Here is a 19,559-nt window from a genome sequence, read left to right on the forward strand (position 1 = left end):
ACCATCCAGCATAAGTTATATTTCTTTTGCTAACAATGGGAAGGTTCCCCTCTCAAGATTTGATGTAACAAACTTCATTGTCATATCCCTGTAGACATGATCCCTACACTTTCAAAGTTTCTTTGTAATCCAAAGGATTTGAAAGTCATTTCAAAATAAAATACAGTGCTTTAATTGGCTTCTCTTGTGCATTGTAGAAAATTGGACCCTTGTGTTTCTTCCAAGTCCACATTTTGGGTTTGGAATGGCACATTCCGTTTTGCTGTAACATGGAAACACAACTTCTCCAGCTGTACCTGGGTTCTGCAAAAATGGTCTATGCCTCAAATAAAGCTGTTAACGCAAATGTTTATCTTACAGAAAGGATTTACCCCTCTACATGTGGCAGCCAAATATGGCAAAATAGAAGTTGCTAACCTCCTACTTCAGAAAAACGCTTCTCCAGATGCGGCTGGAAAGGTAAGGCAGATGTTGCTTCAACATGGCCCACTTAAACTGGGCTGATTCCAGCATCCACCAAATCCATCAACTGGTGACAGCCTCAGGATCCCCTTGGAGTATTTCCCTTTTCCATCACTTCTGTGTAATATTGCAAAAGTTCTTGGTTCCTCTTGAAAAAGAGGTATTGATTTATTGAGGATATTGTTCTATTTCACAATACCTTGATGATTTATTGATTATATGCCAGGAAGTTCTTTTATTGTTACATATTATTGTATGTAGTGACCACAGAGATGGATTTTTCCCCAGGACAATCTATCCCTAACCTGTCCTTTCAAATCTACCCATGGTGGCCTCATCACCACTCTTAACTGAGCACATCTTTACCCTCTGCAGTGGAGCTTGTAGTTGCCCACTTTCTACTAAAACACAGATCTTTGATGATGTTATTCTGCATAGAAAATGCTCCCCCCCCCTAATGTTCACATGTAATAAGAATTATCTACATTGGGCACCATTTACCAATTGTAGTTTTCATGGCTGCCTATGCAAATGGGAGTGACTTTAATTAGTTGATGGAAGTCTTACTTGAGATCAGAATAGACTTTTCTCTTGATAGGCTGGTTTCAATGTGTCTATCAAGAGATTTTGGTAAAGAGACATTCCCTGTTAAAGAACTGAACATTCAGGGAGGGCTGTAACATTAAACTGAAAAACCCAACTAAATATCTTGAGAAACATGGAAATAAAATATGAATCAACATTTCTTACCCATAGTCTGTAAGAGATCAGGGAGGATAATTATTCAGGTAGGCAAAGTTGATATCTTAAAAAGTGTGAAGAGCATTCCCATACAAGTCATTGTTTTGTGTTGTAGTTGATCATTTCAAAATCTCAGTTAATACCATCGTAAACTTCATCAAACCTAGTTTAACATAATTCTTCAAGTGTTTCTGTAAAGTGGGTTTCTAACCATGCCTGTTTGTTCTGCATGTGTTTTTAGAGTGGTTTAACTCCACTGCATGTTGCGGCACATTACGATAATCAGAAAGTGGCACTTCTCCTTTTGGACCAAGGAGCTTCTCCTCACGCCTCTGCAAAGGTACCAATGCCACCGAGTGGGGTGAAGATCCAGCCACATGCCCCATCTTTCCCCTCCTTTGGAAGCCCTGCTGGACTTCCTCTAGTAACACTACAGTATGATCCAAAGCAGGAGATGATCAGGGATGTCCAACCTTGGCAACTTTAAGACTTGTGGGCCTCAACTTTTAGAATTCAGAATGACTGGCTGGGGAATTCTGGGAGTTGAAGTCCACAAGTCTTAAAGTTGCCAAGGTTGGGCACCCCCTAGGTTAGATGATGGGTGACCTTTATCTTGATCATCCGCATGAAGGAAGACATGGAGTTGGTAAAGGAGGATTTGACAAAGGGTTGATGCTTAGGGAAGTTCATTCTTCTCTCCTGGATTGGGAGCCACAAGGTTAACACTAAGGGCCACCTAAAACTTTCTGGTCCAGATGAAATGGGCTTCATCATTGTGTCTCTTCTGGACCAGTATTGGAAACTTGCAATGTTGTCTTCAGCCCAGAAACTCCTATGGAACCTCTAAGCTGTGTTTGTACTTGTGCTTATAGAACATAATTATGAAAGTGTAAATTAAATCTGTAGTGTTGTAGTTAACTATGGCAGCAGTACACAATCCAAATGAGTCTCCTAATTTGGCAAAATATCCCAATTTTGGTGTTCTGAGAGAACATCTGGAAAGCTTTGGAGTGCCAAAACACAAATGACTTTATTTTGTTTTAGCATTATATAGATTTAGATAGTTATGGTGATTGATAGTCTCAGAAATCTATGGATTGGATGGAGGTGATTATTTTGGCATTGCTATTTGCAGAGCACACAAGGTTTAGTCTTTGTGATTTACAGGAATGGCAGAGGGGGAGAGAGAGGGGGGGAGAGAATGTATGTCATAAGGTCAGTAGAAAAACATAAGGGATGATTGGCACAAGAGGACATCAGAGGTCACCCTAGATAATGTAGGATTCGGTGTAAATAGTAATATATCCAGATTTCTTGCATCAGTATTAGAGACAGTCTCCATGAAGGCGAGGAATAGGAAGTGCATAGTTCCTTCAGGTTTTTTCACACAGCATCAGGGAGATACCTAAAGGACTTTGACTGCGTTCACACAACATGCTTAAAGTGTTAGTTTATTTATTGATTTTCTGTGTTCTCATAATGTATAGAACCATTGGCAAGCTGTATTTGAATAATGCACTAAGCCAGAAAAGTTGAAATCAGACCAAGTTAAGCTATGGGTAGGAGCCCTTTGGCTGGATCATTCTGGTTAAATGTGTTGTATGAATAGTAACACTGACGCTTCCTTTGCAAAGAAGGAGCAATGGTGAAATATTGTAAAGGCAACATGAAGTCCCATAGCTTCAGGACTGTCCTTTTTTTCTTCCTGCATGGGGGCAAATGTGTCACTTGAATAGGCTACTTTTTTCCTATTGTCTCTTGATGTCAAAGGGGAGGAGAGAGTTAAGCAGGTAAGACCCTTGCATGATTGTTTATCACTTTCATCAGTATCTGTGTGGCCACTCCACTGTGTGTAGATTGATTAGAGATTGGAAAGGTGGAAGTGGAAAATGCCAACAACATGTTTGCATTCAGTGGAAACTTGGCAAACGCAGAAATGGATTTCTGTACATGAGGTAACAATCCGAATTCCAGAACATGGCCCTTAGATTCAAACCCAATCTCTGATGCTCTGTTTTTCAGTTCAAACCTGCATGTGCTTCCTCAGAGATGATCACTAATGTTCACTCCTTGAGAAGCCCGTGTAGAATTTTGATCTTAATCCAATCCAGCAAAACACTTGGAATAAATGAAACCATTGATACAAAATGTTGTATTCTTTGAATCCCTGCTAAAATTCCTGTGGTAGACTCACTTAGATTGTTCAGGCAGGAGAAGAAACACTTTGGAAAGATAACCCTTTATAATGCCTTGGTAAGGCCTCTCATTCAGTTTTGGTCATCTCAATGTAAAAAAGTTGTTGAGATTCTAGAAAGAGTGCAGAGAAGAGCAACAAAGATGATTAGGGGACTGGAGGCTAAAACATATGAAGAACGGTTGCAGGAACTGGGTCTGTCCAGTTTAATGAAAAGAAGGACTAGGGGGGACATGATAGCAGTGTTCCAATATCTCAAGGGTTGCCCCAAAGAAGAGGGAGTCAAACTGTTCTCCAAAGCACCCGAGGGCAAGACAAGAAGCAATGGATGGAAAGTAATCAAGGAGAGAAACAACTTAAAACTAAGGAGAAATTTCCTGACAGTTAGAACAATTAATCAGTGGAACAGCTTGCCTCCAGAAGTTGTAAATGCTCCAACACTGGAAGTTTTTAATAAGATTTTGGATAACCATTTGAAGTGGTGCAGGGTTTCCTGCCTAAGCAGGAGGTTGGACTAGAAGACCTCCAAGGTCCCTTCCAATTCTATTCTATTCTATTCTATTCTATTCTATTCTGTCTTAATGGAACTGAATTGGTGGAGAATGTTTGCAAGATGATGGGTGAATTTTACTTCTTTCCTCCTCTGAGGAGGAGCTATGCTAACTGTGAAGCACTTAAAAGAGAAGATGGGGAGGCACGTCCCCTAATTGCCCAATGGAGTGGTGTTTTGGGGGGCTTGGTCATTTCCGATATGTGCCAGACTCAAATACTTTGATAAGATCCTAGGCTCCCCCCTTGCTGGCTCAAATCCAAGGGACCATAGTGAGAAACTGTTACATACCAGTTGTAAGTTAAGGTGGGCTGTGATAAGATGGGATGAGATAAACCTAACAATCAATCTTGAGATCTGCAAATCAAGGGATGACCTATGGCACATTGCTTAGGGGGTTTATGCAAATTTGCAAAGCAAATTTGTGGGTATCTTGGTCATGTAATCTACAATCCACAGGCATATCTCCCTGATTCTAAACTGCCTTGAGAAATACAAGTTACTTTATAAATATTGTCATAAAGCTGTAAGACAAAACAGCCCCTATTTGGTCCATCAGGGTTAGGATTGTTAGGTACATGCTTCATTTTGGGCCAGAGGGCTTTCTCATCGCAAAGGTCTGTTTTAAGAGTTTCTTCAGAGAAGTAAAAACCTGCATAAAGGATTGCTTCCCACGGAATGGTGAAACGCTTAGATGTCTGGCCCTTTTCTAAAATAGGTCCGAGCTTCAAAGCTTTACCACTGGGTGCAATCCTAAGAAATAGGCCATCTTCATGGAGTCAGGATGCTGCCTTAGTTTGAGGCTGAAAATCTCTTTTCGTACAGCTGGTGCTTCTATTTTCCCCTCCTGAGCCAACATTGCGCTGAAACCCAAATGACAAAATGAAAGACTTGAGAGAAAACCAGAAATTATGGGTTGGCTCCCTGGGTCCCTTCACCTTTGATCCAACGGCTGAGCAGCTGCCTACAGGCCGTTTTTTTGAAAAGGCTTTTCTGAAAGTCACAAAACTGAGCTGAGCTGAGCTTTAAGTCATGGAAGAGGCTTCCTGGCTGTTCACTCGTCAACAGCCACATTGGCTGATGGTTTTCTTCCATATTTTCTCTGGAAAGGAAGGATTTCTCCTGTTCCTCCTGTTGTCTTCATTGACTGGAGGTTGGGAGGTCTGTCATTCCCCCACCTCAAATGTTTCCTTTTTTACCACTCCATAAAAACAATATTGCCAAAATGCAGATCTGTTCTAAGGTGCACCAGTCTGCCTAACTAGCAGCCACCGCTTTATGCCAAAATCAACTTCTGCAAATAGGATGGAAGAAAATGCCATTTTTATCTTTCCTAGATAATTTTCTCCAGTTATTCGTGCCTAGACGGTGCAGTGCCAGCATCCCAGCTTCTTAATCTGTCCTTCTTCTTCAACTAGATCCTAGAATCAGAAAGTTGTCCAGTGTCTCTGAACAGAGATGATAGTAATTGAGTTGTCGTTACTGTTTTGTAGCCAGCTCATGCATCTCCACAGTTAAGAGGCAGGAAGTGTCTTACTGACTCTTGTCTTTATTTTTAATGCAAATGCCCAAGCAATCTAAGTATGAAATTGTGGGCTTTTGCTTGACATTTGTTCAATCCTCTCTTGAGATGAGGAGACCCAGGGTGTGGGTAAAAGTAGGCGGGGGCATATTTCTGCTCCCCAATGTTGTGTGGGACACCGTGGCTCAGTGGCTGAGCTTGTCGATCAGAAAGGTCGGCAGGTTGGTGGTTCGAATCCCTAGCGCTGCATAACAGAGTGAGCTCCTGTTACTTGTCCCAGCTTCTGCCAAACTAGCAGTTCAAAAGCATGTAAAAAATGCAAGTAGAAAAATAGGAACCATCTTTGGTGGGAAGGAAACAGCGTTCTGTGCACCTTTGACATTTAGTCATGCCGGCCACATGACCACAGAGACGTCTTCGGACAGCACTGTCTCTTCGGCTTTGAAACAGAGATGAGCACTGCCCCCTAGAGTCAGGAATGACTAAGACATATGTGCAAGGGGAACCTTTATCTTAATGTTATTCTTATTAAAACTATTCTATGTATTTTTTTAAAGTTTTATATTCTCCCCTCCCCCAATATTACTCTCTTTTCCCCTTTCTAGACCACCTCCCTAATAATGGCTCCCCTTTACAAATCCTCCTTTCCAGTTAAGCTGCTTTCCCCAAACACTCAGTTCTGCAGAGATGAAGAAATGGCCACATCTATCTGTCTTTGAACAGACTCTGATCTCCAGGAGAGAATCCAGGGAACATCTACCTTAGTTCCACAACTTCCCTTGATGGAAGAGGGGGGAAGAGAATTCCTCCACTGTGTCACTGGGAGTTGCCCTGTGACATCACCATCATCGCCATGTCCAGGGTTCTGCTTCCAGAAGTTCTAACATCTCAAATAGTTCTCTTCATCTCCCAATCCCTACCCAGGTTGCTGTCTGCGGTCCTACAGAGACGCTGTGGCTAGTTTCATACATGAATGGAATTGCTTCCAATCTTCCGATTGTTTTTTTTACAAGGGGAGGAAAGGAAGAATGAGGTTGGGCCCCAGAGGAATATTTCTTAATGGAAACTGGCCCTTCTTTTCTTAGTGATGTCTTTTAGCTGAAAGTATAAGGAGAATCAACAAAGGCGTTTTCAGACAACATGATTGTCTTGGAAATCAGCAAGCAGGCCAGACCAGAAAATGAATATTACTGGTGGGGGTGGAGAGGGAGAGAGGTTGCATAATTTCCTTTAAAAGGGAAAAAGAAACCTTTTTCTCCTGGACTATGCAAGAGAAAGCATAAGTGTTAAAGGTTTAGAAAGCCTCACCGGCAAATGCTAGTAATAGCCCCTCTCCTGTTTAATGAAAGGACCCATAACCAAAGATGTTTGCCTTGACAGAACGGTTACACTCCGCTGCATATTGCTGCCAAGAAGAACCAGATGGACATCGCAACCACACTGCTGGAATACGGTGCTGATGCCAATGCTGTGACCAGACAAGGCATTGCTCCTGTGCATCTGGCTTCCCAAGAGGGTCACATGGACATGGTCTCCTTGCTTCTCACCAGAAACGCCAACGTGAATCTCAGCAACAAGGTGCGAGGGCAACGGAGAGATCCCCTGCTCTCCCATGGGTTGTGCTGGGTTGTGCTACCATGCCTTGTTTGCAATAACTCCAATAGTCCACAGGGAATCTTGTTCCATGACTGTGAGTTTTGCATGACCTTCAGTCTCTGCCCTACGCAAGGATGTGCAAAAGTTTGCGAACCAGATTTAATGGCATGAATGCTGGTGGGACAGGAGCATGAAAACTCTAATCCAGGACACATATAGATCCCTGCCTGGCATAGGAGAGTCGTGTGAATCCTAAATATTGAATTCTGCAAGGAATAAAAAAAGGTTTAATGAGATGTTATCAGATTCTCTTAATTCTTTCTCTCTCTCAGAGAGAGAGAGAGGATAAATGGTAATAGATAGAAAATAGATACATAGATGAGAGAGAGAGATAGGGAGAGAGGAGAGATGGTAATAGATAGATAATAGATACACAGAAGAGAGAGAGAGATTAGATAGGATAGGTGATGATAGATAGATAGAGAGAGAGACAGACAGACAGACAGATAGACAGACAGAGTAAGACATCTAATGCTTATAATTCACTTGTCTTACACCTCTCTTTATTTTTGTATCCTGGTGTCAAATGATCTTGCTTCTGACTCATAGAATTGCAGGGATATTGTAGTTAACTCCGGTAGTTCTATTACATCTATTGTAAGTTTACTATAGAACCACAGACCACTATCACATGGAATTGACAAAATGCAAATTAACCAGTTAATCTTCACTGAACTGATGCAAAACGTACGTAAGATGAAGTGAGAAAATTCCTTTTGCAGCCTGGAACAAAGTAGGATTGTGGTTGATAAAATGTTGTTCAGGTCAGGCATTCGATGGGCCTGTGGTATCATTCTTAAAAATTGCAGTTGCTGCTTTGGGCACCACTGAGATCTTATGTATAGTCTTTTTCCATTGTAGGAAAATGCAGCACTGCAAGGAAACTCACAGTATCTTTTTGATTCATTTTGTATATGCCACATTAATGTTCAGGATGAATAAACCATGAGGAAAGGGCTCCTGGAGTAGTTGTGCTGTGCCAGCATGATAGTATAATGTGTACTATATTGTACCCCAACACAAACAATAGTACCTCCTTTATAAAACATGGCAACTCAATTGTTTGTTTACCATCTATTCCTTTTTCAGTCTTTAATTGTCTAATTTGACATATCTGGTTGAAATGGGTATTGAGCACCACAAGTGCATTTTCTGTTGCCCTCTTGTTAAGCTCAGGAGGAGAGCACTGGCCTTGCTGGGCATTAAACCCAAGCCCTGATGACATTAAGCTGGCAGGAATAGCCAACACTTTAGAAGGTAGGCTCAAGATCTAGGTGGATCTTGACAGATTTGAACACTGGGCCCTATCTCACAAAATGAAATTCAATGTAGAGAAAAGTAAAGTCTTACACTTAGGCAAGAAAAACCAAAAGTACACATATAGACTGGGTGAAATTAGGCATAATAGCAGTGACTGTGAGAGGAGCTTGGAGTCTTAGTGGACAACCACCTAAATAGGACAACCAGCAGTGTGCAGCGGCAGCCAAAAAAGCCAATGCAATCCTAAGTTGCATTGACAGAAGGATACAATCAAAATCAAATGAGGTACTAATACCACTGTATAAAGCCTAAGTAAGATCACACTTAGAGTACTGCATCCAGTTTTGGTCACCACACTATAAAAAAGATGTTAGACTCTAGAAAGAGTGCAGAGAAGAGCAACCAGGATGATTAGGGGATTGAAGGCTAAAGGATATGAAGAACGGTTGCAGGAACTGGGCAGGCTAGTCTAGTGAAGAGAAGGACCAGAGGAGACAGGATAGCAATGTTCCAATATTTGAGGGGCTGCCCCAGAGAGGAGGGGGTCAAGCTATTTTCCAAAGCAACTGACGGTCAGACAAGGAATAATGGATGGAAACTGACCAAGGAGCGATTCAACCTAGAAATAAGGAGGAACTTTCTGACAATGAGAGCAATCAACCCATGGAACAGAAGTTGCCTTCGGAAGTTGTGGGAGCTTCATTACTGGAGGCTTTCAAGAAGAGATTGGACTGCCATTTGTCAGAAATGGTATAGGGTCTCCTGCTTAGGCAGGGTGTTGAACTAGATGACCTACAAGGTCCCTTCCAATTCTGTTTATCTGTTAAAGATCCTTTTGCCCAAAACTGATTTGCTGTATGTGATTTGCAGAGTGGTCTTACCCCACTGCACTTGGCAGCCCAGGAGGACAGAATCAACGTGGCGGAGGTGCTGGTCAACCAAGGAGCTGTGGTGGATGCACCCACGAAGGTAGGATTTATGGAAAGATTATATTTAAAGAATCCCCAGAAGGGCAAGTTAACATGGGTAAAACCACTCCATCCATCCCACTGCCCTTTCTGACTTAGGAATTGTTTCTTGGGTCAATGGCACCATTGTTCAAAAAAGGTATAAACAAATGAACAAACAAATAAATAAAACACCACAGCTGGGTGGGATTATGGATGCGGCTGATCAGATCTCTTCTGGGGCCTGCCCAGCTGCCTATGGACTCCTTTCTGGGCCCTACTATTGTATGACTGATGTCATCACTATGTTATCCAGTCTGTGGATGGATGGTCCTTCTCATTTCTACCATAAGGCCTACTTCAAAGCCTCAAATACTCTGCCTCCCTCAACCCCAGAGGCACTGTTCTGTTTTGGAACTGTTTAGCTGTGAGACCTGTGACCTTGTTGGACAAAAAATCCAGTCACAGGAGGTTCAGACTACAATTTCCAAAATCATAATAGTTGCTCCCCGGGCTGGCTGAGACCTATAGGAGGTGCGGCCCTAAATCTTTGGATGGTTGAAGGAGTTGAAAGGCAGTGATGGATTTTTGCATGGTTTTTCTTCAAGAAACTTGTGGACTCCTGGCCAAAAATGTTGATGCAAAAGGCAGGCTGAGGAACTTCTCAAATCGGGAGGGGTGGATCTCGTAAGAGTAGATAAATTGGACAAATTCTCTTCCTTTAGATCAGGCAAAAGAAGATGCTTTCCTTCATTCCCTCTGTAGCCTTAAAAACAACAACCACAACAACAAACCAAAACCCAGACTCGTTTTGAATAGGAGGCCTAACTGCCTACTTGGGTGAAGGCAAGCTGTGTGGTCTTTCTGCCCTCCTGCTCAGAGAAGGACCCAGGCTCCATTGTGGACATAATAACAGACAGCCCAGCCGGCTAGTCTGATGAAAGGGTTGCAGGCTCTTTCTTTTGGCAGTGGAAAAAAGTCTGCTCCAGTAATAATTACCTGCCCTTGTCCTCTTATCAAAGGTCGGGAAGCTGATTACCCTGTCATAAATTTAGTGCTGGCACGGTTGCCTGAAGTAGCAAACTCCATGGAGGGGAAAAACAGGCAGACAGAGAAGACGAGGAATCCTGCACATAAACACATGACATAAACCATCACATTTAAGGCCCAAATAAATTAGGAAACCAGTTGGGAACTGGATCTGTTTCAAAAACACCAGCCTGAGGATGGCGAGCGAGACCTCGCCGAAATGTTGCCAAGACAATCTTGATTTTACACAGAAAAAGACCCGAATACAACGAGACCAGCATACTTATACCCGTGAAAATCTACAAAAACACACACACACAAAATCTTCCATACATAGAATGCAAACATAATATATATAAAACTGTAAATACAAAAGAAAAAAAATATAAATATTACAGCGCAACCCCCCCATTCCTTTCCCCCCTTATTTTTCTTCTATAAAAACTACCCTGTTTCCCTGAAAATGAGGTTCCTTGCACCTCAAAAATAACAAGACCTCCCCCAAAATAAGACCAAGTGCTTATTTTGAGGGGGTGGGGGTTGGGGTTTCAAAAGAAAATAAGACCCTGTCTTATTTTCGGGGAAACACGGTAAAAGATATACAATATATTCCAAATGTGCCCTTATCCAAAACAACATATATTCTTGAGTAGGTTTATTCCCTTTGTCTTCCACAAACACTGTTTTTATAAAATCCTCCCATATTTCATTATAGTTGTTTACTTTAATCATCCCTTTTTAAAATTTAATTTCTGTTGGTATTTTATCATTTGTTGCCATACTCCAAATTTCATTATACCACTCATTTCTTTGAATATCTTAATTTCATCCCCAATATTTAGCCATCACTAATCTAGGGGCCATTACCAAATTTACAATCAATTCCTTTTTTGTTTCATTTATATCCTGTTTTTCCACCAGCAACAGTAATGCAATCCTCGGTGACATATCTAAATTTATATTTAAAAGTGCTAAAAACTTTTAAATGTCCCATATTTTTTTGTGGACTATCACAATCATACCACATATGTTTATATGTTCCAACCTCTTTCTCGCACCTCCAACAAATATTTAACATCTATTTGATTTAATTTACGTGGTGTTAGGTACAGGTGGTGATTCTTTCAGTTTCTTATTCTATTGTGTCTTTCCAGCACATTCAGTGTTTCCAGTAAATCATTTTTTTAAAGCATTTCCTGACACCCAGACGCACTGGCAATTTAATTAGAAGCCTAGATGGGACCCTGTTAGCTTGCTTAGTGCTCACTGTAAAACAAAATAGTTTTAAAGGAAGGACAGGAGACAGCATATCTGAAACTGGGTCTGAAATGCCGTCTCAAAAATGATGACATTGCTGCAATATTTAGGGATATTTTCATTGCATACTTTGAATTATTTACCTGGCACAGAGAATAGTAATCAAGATTTGATGTGGGAACCTGATAGTCCAGTACAAGGAGCAGCACTTGGCTCTCAGGCCAGATCAGTATGAAAAGGTGTAATCAAAATTGGGTCTCCGTACCTGGAATTCACCTGTAAGAAGCCATTCATGTAGATGTTGACTGTATCACTAGATGGCATCACATATACTTTGCCCTCCCCTAAACCAATCCAGAAATTAAATTTCCTCTGCCAAAAATGATGTACAGTGAAACAGAACTGTGCTCAAGGGTTGTGTTTGCACATCGTATCTACTAGGTGCTTTTTTTGCAGGCCATGTTAAGTTTGTTTAGCATTACACTTGATTAGGTTCTTGTGAGATAAGTTCAACCTGTTTGGTTAGCTTACAGTTCAATACATTGTTGAATCCACCAACTGGTGTATTCAATAACCAGGTCAAGTGTAATCTCATTTATTATCCTTCCTTGTTTAGATGAAAGAAAGGAAATTATAATGAATAGAAGATTAATTCATTTTGTTGTTTCTATTGGGTTTATTATGCTCCACCAATCAGTTCCATAAATGAAAGAGTGGAGAGGCTGTTAATGGCCAAAATATTCACATTTTGACTGAATTAAGCTGAAATAACATCAGGACAGAGGCATTTGGCTCTGTTTTATGTGAAATCTAAAAGGCTATTTGCTGTTAAATAGAAAAGATAGAACAGGAGCCAATCTTCCTAGAGGACTGCAGGCCACATTTTGCTTAAATCAGTGTTTCTCAACCTTGGTCACCTGAAGATGCGTGGACTTCAATTCCCAGAATCCCCCAGGATCAGTTGAAGTCCACACATCTTCAGGTGGGCCAAGGTTGAGAAGCACTGGCTTAAATCTTCTGAATGGTCTTGCAATACCTCAAATTTTGGGCTGATTTTCAAACCAGGTTCATGTTCCAAGAACTGCAATGATGCCAAGGAAGGCAACAGGGCTGAGTACATAAAAGCGGATGCTTGTTGACCTCCTGCTGAATTCTCTGTAGTCCATCTGACCTTCTCCATCCAGAGATACTGGGCAGGGCTGTGACAAGGAAAATGATGGTCCGTTTCCTTGCTTAGCTCTATGAAGCAAAATTTGCTGGTAGATTTTCTCAGTAGGTCAGTGTTTCTCAGTAGTTGTGTCATAGGAATGTCACTGTATTTAAAAAACGAACAGTGGATGCCACCATAAAAATGTGAACATAAATGCCTATGTTTGCTCTCAAGTGTGCAAGTGAATAAATAGCTGCATTACTAACTTGCATCTAATAAATAAGTACCTGTGTCTCAAGGAAGAGGTGTGGGAATCTGTGCAAGCAGGTTCTGGAGGGCTTGTATTTGTGGTGCAGTTGTGCATCAGAAAAGATCACATTACCTTGACCCTTTTGTGAACTGTCCCTGTTCTGCGTTCCCAGCTCACTTTTGCTAAATAAGCATCTGTCTGAATGGAGAGATAATATTTTCTTGATGCAAATGATAAGGCTTAAATTGCTCGTGAATTTTAAGGGTAATTGTGGTGATCCTTAAAGGTCTGAAGACACCACCGCCGCCTCCTTGTCATCAGCATTTTTGATGGAGCAGAATTTTCTCTCTCGGGGGTTCCCCCCCCTTTTTTTGATGGTATAATCCTTGGTGCTTCCTCCTCAATCCTACAATGGATATGTTCATTGTGACAGGAGCCACACAAAAAAGTGAGCACCTTTGCCATGTGTCCACCCAGTGTTTTCATCTTGCATTTCCCCAGAGTTGCTCAGGTGAACATTTCTGGCCAGCCAGGCCCCTTGCATTTTGTGAGACCCCATGAGACAGGATAGTTGTGATGGAATCTTTTAGCTCAGCTTTATATTTGCAAGGGGACTTGAATCCAGAACTGGACTTGGCTCAAAGTCCAGCAGTCCGTCTGATCGAGGCAGCTTTCCCAACCTACAAAGTTCCCAGCTAGCACCACAATTCCGAAATTGGGGTATGAATAAAATATGGCTGCTACCTTTCTTTGGTGCCCCATGGCCATGGTGATTCCGTAAACTGAGTCCATCTGCTTTTTGGTCCCATGTGTTTTTTGAACCTTTTTTAAAAACACAACTGAATGCTATTTCATCTGACTGCTAGCTTTAGTTCGGCAGTTCAAATCTCACCAGGCACAAGGTTGACTCAGCCTTCCATCCTTCCAAGGTGGGTAAAATGAGGACCTAGATTGTTGGGGGCAAGAGGCTGACTCTGTAAACCACTTAGAGAGGGCTGTAAAAAGCACTATGAAGCAGTATATAAGTCTAAGTGCTATTGCTATTGCTACTTTAGACCTTGGTGGGGGTTGAAGAGAAGACTTAGAGGCTAAATGCATTACGTTATTTCATTTAGTGCTGTATTAATCATGCTGTTGTTCTTTTTTGCACTTTCCTTTTTCTGGATTTAATTTCAGATGGGCTACACTCCATTGCACGTTGGGTGCCACTATGGAAACATAAAGATAGTTAATTTCCTCCTGCAGCAATTTGCAAAAGTGAATGCCAAAACCAAGGTGAGATTCCCATCTCTTGTCTGCTTTTCTCTGTGTGGATGAGGGTGGGTGAGTTCCTGGAGGGTCTCCTGCAACAGCCCCCTTTCACTTTTTTTCTCCCTAGAACGGCTACACCCCCCTGCACCAAGCCGCTCAGCAAGGACACACCCACATCATCAACGTCCTGCTGCAGAATGGTGCATCCCCCAACGAGCTCACTGTGGTAAGAAATTGGGTGGGTGGGGAGATCTTGGGTCCCATTTTTAGCTTCTTCTTTGGCTGGTAACTGCTGCTCTTTTGCTTGTGTTCATAATTCTGGGGTTCTCAGAAGGGAAGGATGCAGCTCAACTCTCCATATATATGTCATGGGGGGGGGGTCCTTCATGTCAGATGTGTACCAGGGGGGTCTCCTCATTCTCAAGAAGCAGATTGCCCATGGACCATCCCTCACTCTTGCCTATGGATGGCTTTCATCGAGAAGCTCAAGGGCAGCTCATCCCTGTCTCAGGACAGTTGAGATGTTTTTGCTATCTGGATTTTCAGCCAACCTTGAAGGGGTTTTCCTCACCTCTCCGTTCTGCAATTTGCACTTAAAGTATCCCTTTTCTTGGAATTCATAACCTTGGTCACAGATGGAGTGTCGATAACCCCAACTGTCTCTGTTTGATCTTCAGTAATTGGTTGTTCAAGCCAGACTTTACTTTTCCATTTGCTTCCCATGGAAACGGCCTCAAGCTAACCCTTCCTAGCAGATAGCAGCTAACAGTTCCTGAAGGAAAGCATGCTGGACCTCTAGTTGCCTCTTCAGTGGAGAAGCTGGTAGAGTCCCTCTTCTTAGAAAACTTTTCCTCTTCTAGAATGGGAACACCGCCCTGGCCATTGCCAAACGACTGGGCTACATTTCTGTCGTCGACACGCTGAAAATAGTGACGGAAGAGACAATGACGACAATTGTAAGTATGGCTACCTCTCCATAGGCAACTGCTGTGTCTTTCCAAAGAAACAGACAGAACAGAAATGCATCTGAGGGAGGTCCTTGGTGCTCTCTGAGCTTGGTTGCTTTCCTGCAACCAAGCAGGAAAATTATCCGTTTCATTATCCTGATGATATTTCCTAGTTTGGGTGATGAAACATCTGCAAGTCAAAGAGCACCAAGGACCTTCATTTCAACTTTGAGCTACAGACATTCTCCTTTATTAGACATGCATCTGGCTCCATGCCAAGGCAGTTTGTCTACCTTAGACCAGAGCTGGGTGGCTGGTCCTCAGAATGATTCAGGATAGCTTGGTTTCTATTACAGAATTCTCTCCAGGTGGGTGTTTTTCTTAAAAACGCAGCAGGAAAGAGCAGAAGGAGCCAGTTTTGGAGAGCTGGAAAATTTTCTATGGCACCTTTCCCGCAGTCCAGCTCAAGAGACTGACCTCCCCGCCTGGTTATAAGAAGAGGTTGGCTGGTGCGCTTCAGCCTCAGAAGTTCCCATGGAGACCTTTGTCTCCACCACTGAACAGCGTCTATCTGAGCTGAGAGCTCAGGCCTTAGAAGCGGGAAAGGGAGTGCTGAAGGGAGATGAAAATTCAACTGAGGGAGGCTCATGGTAGACCCATCTTGGCTCCCTCCTCTTTTATTTTCACCCATTTCAGAAATTCCTAATATAATCTCAGGCTTGCAAGTTGCCTTACAGAGCAGCTTGCAAATAGTTTTACAGAGGCAGGTTTAAAAGAAAAGAACTAATGGAAAGCAGGGCAGCAAGTCCTGTAAAATGGATCAAGACGAAGAGAAGCAGAGGAAAGGGAGCAGTGAACACAACTACTGAAACAACAAGGAGCAGCCAGCCGTGTTGTATTGGGAAGGTTGTGTTCTCCTAACATTGCATCATGACATCCGTTCAACTTTTTTTTTTTGTTACCGATTGGCAGACCACTACCCTCCTTTTGTCTCGTTAGTTTCCGCACGCGTGAAACAAATAATTTAATGTTCATTGTTTATTAGATTTAGGGTGGAAAAACTCAAGATGAAGTACATAAAAAATCCTCCCACTTCCCACCCCCCACCCGCATAGGCTAGGTGGGGCCAACTGGTCCAAGGTCCTTGGGGTGCTTCTGTGGGTAAAAGGGGGGATTCCTTGAACCCCAGTCTTTCCCACTCCACCCCAGACCTCCCTTATTAGGAAATCCCAGGGCTGTGGAGTAGATGGTGTGTATATGGAGGGTGGGGGGAGAAAGCAACGGAAAGTAGCTATAGTAGAGTTGCCTGGAAGCAGCCACGTAGAAACACACCTATGGGTAGCAGTAGAAATTCATCATATTCAGACAGTGGGGGGGATGGGGGCCGTAGTCCCACCCATCTGGAGAAGATTGGTCTGCACCAGAGGTGTCAAACTCAAGGCCCGGGGGCCGGATCCAGCCTGCGAGGTGGTTAGATCTGGCCCATGGGGCCACCCTGGAAACAATAAAGGCCTGGCCTGCGGTCCCTCTGCCAGTGAAAATGGAGCTCTCGAGGGCCTCGTGCCCCTTCCGAGCTCCATTTTCACTGGCCGAAGTTTGCAGGAAAGTGGAGCTCGGGAGCCCATTTTCGCTAGGAGAGCACTCGGACCACCACACGCACCCCCAACACGAGTGAAGTTGAGCTGACCACGCCCACCCCGGCCCCCAGAGGTTAAACACAGCCCTGATGAGGCCCTCAAGGAAATGGAGTTTGACACACCCCTGGCTTACACAATGACACGGGCATCCCTTTGAGTATTTTCTGTAATGACAAAATAGGCACATGAAATACTGCAAGGGATTGGGAGGGGGACACACACTGTTTCATATAGATTATTATTTTTACAACGGTTTCTTGAGGATGTTACTGATAATTTTAAATTAAACTGATGCTGCTTCTTTCTTTTAACAGACCGTCACAGAAAAACATAAAATGAACGTTCCAGAGACTATGAATGAAGTTTTAGACATGTCGGATGATGAAGGTACGTGGAAGATAAGACAGTGTTAGCTGTGCCTGAAAGATAACTTGTTATTAAGAAGACTCCCTTTCTGTGGGGTTTTCGATTAAAATTGCAATGGTAAATTGTTTCCCTGGATTTGTAAAATGAGCCTAACCTTTTGTTCACTTGAATTGTGCAGCATGTAAAGTGAATGTCCCTGAAATTCTCAGTGAAGGTGAATATATTTCAGACGCTGAAGAAGGTATTTCTGGCGCCTTTTCTCTCGGAGTTGCAGTGGGCTCTGCCCTTTAGCGTTTCCACTTTTTCTCCTAACAAGCCGCCTATCAAAGCTGCATATACACTACAGTTTGTACTTCTGGTGCAATGCCAACGGGAGGCTGCTTGGCCTTTCCCCCTTAGACCAGGCAGCTGAACCTGCCTTGCCCTTGCCCTTACAAGACGGAGCCCCTTCTGGGCATGCAAGAATCTAGTATGATTGTCCTCCATTTGTGGGCCCAATCAGTGGGGGTACCATAGATGAGGTGGCCGCAGTGGACCTGTTCTTTTTCTTTCATTGCACAGGTTTACTTCAGAGCTGGGGTCCCAACTAGCATTAACATACCTGTAGTGGCTCAGTGGCTAAGACGCTGAACTTGTTGATTAGAAGGTCGGCAGTTCAGCGGTTTGAATCCCTAGCACCGCATAACGGAGTGAGCTCCTGTTACTTGTCCCAACTTCTGCCAATCTAGCAGTTTGAAAGCATGTAAAAATGCAAGTAGAAAAATAGGAACCACCTTTGGTGTGAAGGTAACAGTGTTCCGTGCGCCTTCAGCTTTTAGTCATGCCAGCCCCATGACCACGGAGACGTCTTCGGACAGTGCTGGCTCTTCAGCTTAGAAACGGAGATGAGCATTGCCCCCTAGAGTTGGGAACCACTAGCACATACGTGTGAGGGGAACCTTTACCCTTTTATAAACAGAAAACAGAGAGGTTTGGGGCGTATCCAAGAGTTTGAGGATGCATCTTCAGATGGAGGTGCTAATTGTCCTCTCTACAATCTCAAGAGTCCTGCAATAGTGATCTGTTTTGGGAAATGTTTTGCATCAGATTGGCTGATCCCAGTTTTGCAACAACTTTATATTTTAGAGAAGCATGTAAAGAACAATAGCACTTGCTGCATTTTGGTACAGTAGAGCCCCATTCAATGATATTCTTCATTCTGTCAATAGCGAAGAGTAGAGGGGACTTCTTTCCACCTTTCAACACCTGCATTTTCTTTAGCACAGATGGAACTGCTGAACTCAGCAAGAATTTTAACCCTGGTCCAACTCTCTCACATTCTCTTGCATTGTCCAAGAATCCTGTGCATCTTTTACTATGGGAAATTCCTTATTAAGATGTCAGCTGAAACTTTGCGCCCAAAGGGCATGGTCTGCCAATGAAGTGGAACAATTTGTTTCAAACAATTGACCATTTTTATCTTACTAGCTAACACCCTAAAACAACTGGAGTGACATTGTAGGTTTTCTTTGGTGAAAAGTACTAGTCATACACACTTATGTATATGCAGCAAACTCCTTTTTCACTAACCTCCTTTGTCAATTCTCTTTAGCCACTAGAGTGCCCTCATGACCTCTTACTTGCCTTAATGACTGCAATTAATCGGTATAACCTTCTGATTTCATTCAGGTCCCTTTCTTTACTCTTTTAACCAAATTGTTATTAATAATCTTGGGGTATTCTCTTACATGACTGTTGCTTTCTTTTGTAAAATTAAGTGTTTCTATATTATTGTATCAATCAGACCAATAAATATGAGAGACGTATATTTTAAGCAGACTATCTCTATGGAGGAAAGGTAGCATAAATCTTTCATCCTAGGGTTCATGAAAGGAGATGGATGGATGGATGGATGGATGGATGGACGGACAAATATGGCTTATTTTTGACTTTACTGCATATTCTGAGATACTGGTTTAAAATAGTTGAGATGCAGAACCTAAAGCAGAAAATGACTTACATGGGTGCTCTTAGTTTTGAAGTCTGAAGTTGATGTTGGTTAAATTTCATTAACAAAAACTTGTTCTCTCTAGCCATCCATTGTCAATTGCAGGTGATTTATTAATTGATTCTTTGACTGTCACGTTGAAAGCCATCTTGAGCTGCCATTAGTGTAAGGTGATAAGAGCCAACATTGATAGGACAGAGAGTTGAGTTGTAAAGTTGAGTTGAGTTTTAAAGAGATAAGCTTACATTTTGATGAATAACAAATTGTATTTTGAGTTTTTCGAATGACAAGGAAATATTATTTGGAGGCCAGCCCAACTTTGGTTCTTGCTTCTGCTCTGTGCAAAACCTGTT

The 19,559-nt window shown here is 42.5% G+C and overlaps 1 protein-coding gene across 10 annotated transcripts in view; it reads left to right on the forward strand.

Annotated features, from left to right (window-relative positions):
- Positions 1-19,559, forward strand: part of ANK3 (ankyrin 3) — a 195,382-nt gene that overhangs the window by 103,798 nt on the left and 72,025 nt on the right. For 9 of the 10 annotated variants that reach the window (XR_015695133.1, XM_087702133.1, XM_087702134.1 and 6 more), the window contains 9 exons: positions 361-459; positions 1,445-1,543; positions 6,850-7,047; positions 9,256-9,354; positions 14,195-14,293; positions 14,397-14,495; positions 15,130-15,225; positions 17,168-17,240; positions 17,398-17,460. Coding sequence is in view for 9 of the 10 variants with exons in the window: in XM_087702133.1 (XP_087558259.1) it covers positions 361-459; positions 1,445-1,543; positions 6,850-7,047; positions 9,256-9,354; positions 14,195-14,293; positions 14,397-14,495; positions 15,130-15,225; positions 17,168-17,240; positions 17,398-17,460 (925 nt within the window). In the remaining variant the exon portion in view is untranslated. The remainder of the gene's footprint in view (positions 1-360; positions 460-1,444; positions 1,544-6,849; positions 7,048-9,255; positions 9,355-14,194; positions 14,294-14,396; positions 14,496-15,129; positions 15,226-17,167; positions 17,241-17,397; positions 17,461-19,559) is intronic. The other variant, XM_087702139.1, reaches the window with a different exon arrangement.

This window comes from Thamnophis sirtalis, unplaced genomic scaffold (assembly GCF_051295495.1).
Source record: "Thamnophis sirtalis isolate CommonGarterSnake01/CBP01778 unplaced genomic scaffold, rThaSir2_p1.2 scaffold_15, whole genome shotgun sequence".
Taxonomy (NCBI): domain Eukaryota; kingdom Metazoa; phylum Chordata; class Lepidosauria; order Squamata; family Natricidae; genus Thamnophis; species Thamnophis sirtalis.